General features: G+C 39.8%; 2 protein-coding genes and 3 non-coding genes across 5 annotated transcripts; 3 read left to right on the forward strand and 2 right to left on the reverse strand.

Moving 5' to 3' along the window:
* Positions 1,400-1,482, forward strand: TRNAL-UAA. Its single transcript has one exon. It is a non-coding gene; the product is annotated as a tRNA-Leu (tRNA).
* On the reverse strand, positions 1,765-2,528 carry LOC104758690. The gene has a single exon (XM_010481640.2). It carries the CDS (start codon positions 2,428-2,430, stop codon positions 1,978-1,980), a length of 453 nt encoding a protein of 150 aa, XP_010479942.1. The 5' UTR covers positions 2,431-2,528; the 3' UTR covers positions 1,765-1,977.
* LOC104758773 lies at positions 2,750-6,232 on the reverse strand. Its single transcript, XM_010481753.2, has 7 exons — positions 5,261-6,232; positions 5,024-5,168; positions 4,888-4,941; positions 4,720-4,811; positions 4,012-4,247; positions 3,716-3,886; positions 2,750-3,132 (listed from the first exon to the last, which is right to left on the reverse strand). The coding sequence occupies exons 1-7, from the start codon at positions 6,082-6,084 to the stop codon at positions 3,032-3,034; spliced, it is 1,623 nt and encodes a 540-aa protein (XP_010480055.1). The 5' UTR covers positions 6,085-6,232; the 3' UTR covers positions 2,750-3,031.
* TRNAR-UCU lies at positions 7,312-7,384 on the forward strand. The gene has a single exon. It is a non-coding gene; the product is annotated as a tRNA-Arg (tRNA).
* On the forward strand, positions 7,463-7,535 carry TRNAR-UCU. Its single transcript has one exon. It is a non-coding gene; the product is annotated as a tRNA-Arg (tRNA).

Genomic DNA, 7,567 nt, shown 5'->3' on the forward strand with positions numbered 1-7,567 from the left:
TTTATTGAAGTCAGTTTAGTGGCTAGATTGACTCTAGTAACATATGTTTGACCTAGTTAATTAAAGTATTCGTAAACTAAGTTGAGGTATAGTAGAGAATAGGTCTTAAGTATTCCTAAATTAAAGCTAACAGTATCCACTACACTATTATATTTTCGGTATGACTAAAACTAACGACCAGTGTTACAGAGGAGAGTGTTACAGAGGAGAGTGTTGCATCGTCAAAAAAGAAAACTAGTCAGATTTTTGTAAAACTGATAAATAAACTCTTGTTACAAAATTACTGCACGATCAAAATTGAGTTACACAGTACATATTAAAAAGCTGTTTATACGTTAGCTTTTCATAGTGGACCACTTGCTTTTTATTTTTTTTTCACTTGAGTAAGAGAATCTTAATATAATCTCTCTCCCATAACCTTTTTTTACACTAATGTGGTTTAATCTCATCTTTATTTTTTTTTTAAAATAATGCAATGTACCAGAAATAGAAAAGTAGAACTAAAAACATGTAGAAGAAAATAGTAATGTAATCCACAAATACGAAAGAGATCATTTTCCACACGAAATTAAAAACACACACAAAATACCAAAAAGAACAAACAAAAAAGGCTACAAAGAGAAAGGGGTATAATGGATTAAATGCTGCATTCTGTTGTCGGAGTAGCACACACTGCCAAAAAAAAAAAAAAAAAAAAAAAAAAAAACAAAGAGACGGATAAATAAAAGGAAATCAGAAAGAAAAGATCTCTATTCGGGGGAATTCGAAAGCTCAAATGCAAAGCCATCATCATCAGAATCGAAGCACAACGAGAACAAGGCTCAGCTTCTTTCTACGGTCTAGATTCATCCCTTCCTTCTCTTCTCCACTCTCCTTCTTCTTCGTCTTCGCTGCCGTCCCTCTCCCGATCTACTTTTCCGGTTTACTCTCCAGAATCAACAAACCGGTTTCACTTATGGTGTGTGTGCTTCCCTCCCTCCTCTTCCGAGACTTCACTTTTTGAGTTTTTNTTACGATTCCGTTTAGAAACCGTTTCAACGCCGTCAATACATCCTTGCATAAGTGTGTGTTAGGGATCGATTTTGGCCTAAAAATCCATTAACATTTTCCAAAGTAGAAGGTGACACTGAAATTAAAGAGGAAACAACAACACACTAAGCTCTAGACACAGTGGAGCTGTTTGGTTATATCTAAATTGATGTTTATTTTTCAGATTAATGCAAACAGATTAGAAGATTACATATGAATCCATATGTGTATGTCTTGCAATACGAATCCATTTGTAACTGGGCCTATATATGTTTCGGTGTTAAAGTTTTGCGTTGGGCCGATTTCCTCACACAATACGATTTAACAATTGTAAATATCAATAAAAAAATATGAAAGACTAAGCATCAGCGCAGGTTTGCCCGAGAGGTTAAGGGGGAAGACTTAAGTTCTTCTGCACATAAGTGCGCGTGGGTTCGAACCCCACAGCCTGCATTTTTTGTTTCTTTTAGATGTTAATTCTCCAAGATTTTTGTTTCCCTCTGTCGTTGTCGAGTGAATTTAATATAGTTCGTCTATCTAAGTGTTGAGTCTATGCGTATGCTTGGGGACTTGCCCGCACATGAAATATGTACATGTCACTGAACCTAGAGATGACACTTGGCGTGTTTATTCATATTATACACACAGATAATTTAGCTGAACAGACCTAACTTCAGTGTTGTTGTGGATAATGGCAACAAAACTGTTCAAAGCACTAAATAGTTAAAAGAAAAAGAAAAAAATAGCCACCGAGAGTTGAATTTTCAATGCAAACAGATCAATTATTGTTTTTTACAGAGATAAGTTCCAGCACCGAAACATGACAAGTCATCACAACAAGAAACTAAAATTCCACATTGCCCCCCAACATTTTTCTCTCTTTCTCACATTGGCCCCAACATTTTCCTTCCTTCCTCCAACGACCTCTAATACTAAGAGAAGACACACTCAAGGAATGACTAAGCGAGGATCAACCTCAACTCTAGCCACACCGCCCGGGGCTTTCTTGGCCACCGCAACCTCTCCTTTCACAAGATCCACCGCCACGTCATCATCGAGATTCTTCTTAACCTGTTCCTCATCGTAGTTAGGATCCCCTTCATCCATCGCCGCCGGATCTGGCTGCATCTCGTAATCCTCCATCCGATCCGGTCCCTCCCACGTGTACTTCCCACCGTGACCAGACTTCGACGGCGGACGCCTGAGCGGGATCCCGTCGGAAGGATGACGATCCATCCGCTGGACGCCTTTCTCCATCAGCTTCCGCTCAACGCTCTTGATCGTCTCCGGATTACGTGTCTTCAATTCGAACTTATCAACAGCTTTCCGACCTTCCTCGTTTTGGTGCTGCGCTCGTAGCACCACCGTGTTTTTGGTTTCGTCAACCGATACAGCCTGCATATTAAAACGATTCAAGTATGATGATGATCACAATACTTTGCTATTTCAAGAGGACTGAAGGTGTTTGTTTATATTTATAGTGTGTGTGTGAGAGTGGATAAGAAGAGAGGAGACATATATATCTGACGAACGTTCTAGCGACTACGTTGTCTTTCTCGTAGCTTACGGAAACGTCTCTTTTTTTTTACTATATTTTCTTTCTATTTTTTTGCTTTAATTAATTATCTAACACAAATGTCGTAAATATCCGTTTGACGACCCCATACATGTGCTTAGGATAGAGACGCCGCCCATCGTGGTTTTCTTTTGGTTCACATCATGATCAAATTATATAGATACGACATCAATATATAAATTAATATTACAACGTAAGGAATATACAACTGCAGAGTTAACTCAACTCAGATGCTGCTAAGAAAAAAAAATTGATTAAAAGAAGAAAACAAAAAACTTCGTGATAGGAGGGCAACTCCAAGTGAAGAAGAGCTAAGAGACTCTCCTTTAGTTTGTCAACTCATCTATGAAAATATAATTACTTAAAAACGAGTTTATAAAGTTACAGAAGCCTTACGAATGAAGAAGACACGTATACGTACTACTACTAACTCCCTCCCCTCCCGTTTCTATCGATCAAAGTACCCACTTGTTCTCCGCATAACGCCTTTGTGATGTTCCCAGCTTCCAGAAAATTGAATACCACAACTGTATTTATATATATACACGCAGACAAGAAGGATCAGTTCAATACATTCTCAATATTTGATCCTATATCATCCCCCCCCCCCCCCCCCCNTTGTCACACCTCTCACTCACCGTTGAAGCAACATCTTCCCAATCTCTTCCCCGCAGATTCCCTCGGTTAAGCTGTGTGAACTTATCGGAATACGCATCTAACAAACACGCGATCGCCGCATCGCTCCACTCTTCTCTATCCTTCCTGTACTCACTAGCAGAGGAAGACGATGTCCTCGGCCGCTTAAAGCTACCATAGGGAGTGGTCTCACCACCATTCGTTGTTCCTCCGTCACTAAGCTCCTCCNTGAATCGAGTGGAATCAGAATTCTAGAGGTCCCATTATCTAGAGTAAACCATTGATCAAATTGTGATGAAATGAGATCAAACCAAAGGAATACCTACATGTTTACCGTTGGATTCCAAGGACAAACTCTATATTCCGCAAATCACTAGGTTTAACTATTTATCCCACTGTATGATCTAAGTCGTCAACTGAGTAGCTGAAAATTGATAACCATGATAAGTGAGAGAGAGAGAGAAAGATCCCGACCTGGAAGGCTGTTCTCTTCACAGAAGTTAAGGGCCATTGTATCCATTGATGTAAGACCTCTAGAAGCCAAATCTTGAAATGTTATATGCTCGAATGTCACATTACTATCTTGTGAATGGCAGTCATACACACCATCAACGTTTGTTCCTTTCACCACTGCCTCCGCATTAACTGATTATGTGCAGGAAAGATCTTCAGTTAGGACTTACAACCAGTTACTGATCGAAAGAGAAGTATATGATTTCTAAGTTGATTTTAAGTTGCTGCAGTAAGGAAAGGTAGTAAAAGAGTTGTACTGTCTATAGCTCGAAGGGCAGCAGATGCATCAGATGATAAAAGTGGATTCCCAAGCGTTGCACCTATGCCACCAAATATTACCACTCTTCCCTTATCTAGATGTCTGGTGGCTCGTTGACGATTGTAAGGCTCCCCGACACCTTGAACCGATATTGCAGTTTGTAATCGTGCCTGAACCCCTATTTTCTCTAGAGATGATTGAAGTAAAGCAGAATTCATCACAGAAGCCATCATACTGTTACACAACAAAGATTTGGTGAGCAGAACAACCTATTTCCACCAAAACTGAACATACATTTGTTGATCTGAATCTCTAATTCCTTGATATATTACTAAGACAATACAAATTTGTTGATCTGAAAAGCGTATCTCCACAAAAAGAGAACATAGACTTGTTGATCTGAACAACCATCTCTAAGATGTCGATAGATATAGTAAGACGATACAAATTTGCTGCTAAGTGCATGGATGTTTTGGCAATGATGATATAAGTAACACCATTTGTATGATGAAAAAAAACAACAGATCTGTGAGAACTTCAGACCACAATGAATCTATATGAAAACATAACCCACCAAAATACTAGTAGATAAAATTCTCACACAGTATTTGTAATAGCCAGTTCAATTATCATACTACAGCAATCATACTTTAGACAACGCACAATACATTCTGCAGGAAAAAGCTACTGAAAGATTTTGACCAACCTGATATGATATGCAGTGGTTCTATCCAGACCAGTAGCAGTTATCCATGTGCTGCCACAAAAAAAGTTCCGACTCCCAACAACTATCGCTACCTGGAAGAAACAAACTATAAATACCATTTGTCCAACGAAAGGATAAAAACACTAACAGTCTCGAACTGAGTATTACCTCTACACCAAGACGACAAGCCATTGCAACTTCTCTGGCAATCAGATTAATTACCTAAATAAGAAGATGAGAACTTAATGCTGGCCGAAATAATGAAAATATTTCAATGAAAAAGATAATGAAGTCTGGAAGCAACCTTTGGATCTATGTTATTAGGACCCGTGCAAGCAAGAGCTGCCCCACTGATTTTCAGAACCACTCTTCGCCATCTAGGGTGTGAATTAGCCTTGGGTTTGACGTTATTTATCTGAACTGGAGGGTTATACGTTACCAAGGGATACCTGAAACAAGAATACAAAACCAAAAACTTTCAAATTCACAAGAGGGCAAGAACACAATACAACAGGGATGCTAGTGATCGTTTCTGCATTACCTCCTAGCTGGCTTCACAGGATTCCCCATTGAGCTGCCGCTTCTATCTTCATCCGACGCACCTTTCGCCGCCAATGAATTGCCCACAATATCTTCCATCTTCTTGAACCAGGGCCAGTTGCTAGATGATGTTCCACCACTCATCCTATGCCTTTCTAGCTTATACCTCTTCTTGAGATTATCGATCTTGTTTTTACACTGCTCTACACTCTTACTCAGCTTGTCACACCTCTCACTCACCGTTGAAGCAACATCTTCCCAATCTCTTCCCCGCAGATTCCCTCGGTTAAGCTGTGTGAACTTATCGGAATACGCATCTAACAAACACGCGATCGCCGCATCGCTCCACTCTTCTCTATCCTTCCTGTACTCACTAGCAGAGGAAGACGATGTCCTCGGCCGCTTAAAGCTACCATAGGGAGTGGTCTCACCACCATTCGTTGTTCCTCCGTCACTAAGCTCCTCCTGCCTCTGCCTCTTCTCTAGACGAGCACCTCCGACTCTGGATCTGTCCGCATCGAGATCCTCGTCTTCGTCGACAGCTGCGTTATTATCATCATACGGATTCGAATTTTCGTCCGCCACGAAAGGATTGACACCGTGAAAAGCGGAGGAAGCCTCTACAACGACATCGTTCTCGTCGTCCTCGTCGCCGTTCCTCTGGTGGTGATGCGACAAATGGATCTGGTTCGATGGCTTCGGGGTGAATCGCCTAGTAGCGTACGGTGTGTGATGAAGAACTTGGTGATGGTGGTGATGTTGATGTTGGTTAGGGTTTGATTGATCGTCTCCAAGTAGAGAGAAATCGTCATCACACGACGCCATTAAAGATACCGTTAGGGTTACACGGCGGCGGTAGCACCAGAGACGGCGTTAATTAGCGGCGAGAGGACGAAGAAACGGAAGAAGAAGGCGTCAAGACGTGAACTAGCGCAAAAGGGGATGAGCCGTCACAAAACGGCTCCGTTAGGCAGTGGTAAGGGTTGGGAATAAAATATCAAAAAATGCTAATCAGCCAAACCAAACCAAACCGAACCAAACTTGATTCGGTTAGGTTAAATTAAACCCATATGACACTTAATTCATCTTTCTTGAATAGTATGACATCTCATTCGTGTTATGATGATATTATATGCTTCTCTATTGAATTATTTTCTAGATATAAAGTTTAAACATGATCTACATTGTGTTCATTGACTAATATCATAATTAAGAGTGTTGTGTTGTAAAAATACATGTTAATGCAAATAGAAAACGAATGTTTTTGAAAAATCCGAACCAAACCAAATTGCGTGTGATTTTATCTCAAGTTTCACAAAACCGAAAATTCAAAAACCCCACCAAGTCGTAAATCGTGACCGTAAACCCAAAGTATACAACTTTTAGCCAATGGAAACAGCTCATGAGAAGCGTTACATGTCGTAAGTCGTAACCATTATGACATTATCTATGTGCCGAGTATCAGCTTCCGTTACAGTCATTAGTACCTTCAATTTAAAACATCGGAAAAAAGTGTTGACATTTACATCTGAAAAGAAATTGGTTAGTCCAATGTCTACCTCTCAATTTTATATATAAGTTGCGTGAAATGGTGAACGAGTCTTATGTCTTACAACAAGATTTCATTTTGGTCGTTTGATTGATATTGCATCACTTATTGATCCTCGACAACCATGAAAGTCATGAGTCATCATCGTGCCCACTGTGTATACTCGTCCCGTCCGATCACTTTGCCATCATTTGTTCAGGGACAAATCAAAACTGTACACTATAATTCACGACACTAATTTAATAAGGGGAGTGTTTGTTATTTAACTCAACTTTGGTAACACGTATTCATATTCGGACAAAAAACACAAATTTCATTAGATGAAAACTGTTAGGACTTTCAAAGCAATTTCAAAACACGTTTGGTTTCACGCTATTTGTTGATATTAGATGCTCCTCCAATATGAAAAAACATGTAGGTTCATTAAATCTTGAATTGCTCATTGAATCTTACTGTCGGTCAGTCGGTGCAAAAAATCAGGTCTCGACGATTGCAAACAAATTGCGCCCGTGGCCTAATGGATAAGGCATTTGACTTCTAATCAAGGGATTGTGGGTTCGAATTCCACCGGGCGTGCTTACTTTACTTTTTGTTGTTTGTAATTTTATCGATTTTAGTCTTTCTTATACATATCTAAATAACCTAATAGCAAAAGCACCCGTGGCCTAATGGATAAGGCATTTGACTTCTAATCAAGGGATTGTGGGTTCGAGTCCCACCGGGTGTGCTCTGTTTTTTTTTTTTTTTTTTTTTTTTTTT

This window comes from Camelina sativa, chromosome 1 (assembly GCF_000633955.1).
Source record: "Camelina sativa cultivar DH55 chromosome 1, Cs, whole genome shotgun sequence".
Taxonomy (NCBI): domain Eukaryota; kingdom Viridiplantae; phylum Streptophyta; class Magnoliopsida; order Brassicales; family Brassicaceae; genus Camelina; species Camelina sativa.

Excerpts from the sequence above, each read along its gene's own strand:
- LOC104758773 (XM_010481753.2), bottom strand. The coding sequence starts at position 6,084 with ATGGCGTCGTGTGATGACGATTTCTCTCTACTTGGAGACGATCAATCA. Across the intron at positions 4,812-4,887 it reads CTTGTCGTCTTGGTGTAGAG|GTAGCGATAGTTGTTGGGAG; the intron begins GTAATACTCAGT and ends TGTTTCTTCCAG. Across the intron at positions 3,133-3,715 it reads TGAAGAGAACAGCCTTCCAG|TTGTGGTATTCAATTTTCTG; the intron begins GTCGGGATCTTT and ends ATATAAATACAG.
- LOC104758690 (XM_010481640.2), bottom strand. The coding sequence starts at position 2,430 with ATGCAGGCTGTATCGGTTGACGAAACCAAAAACACGGTGGTGCTACGA.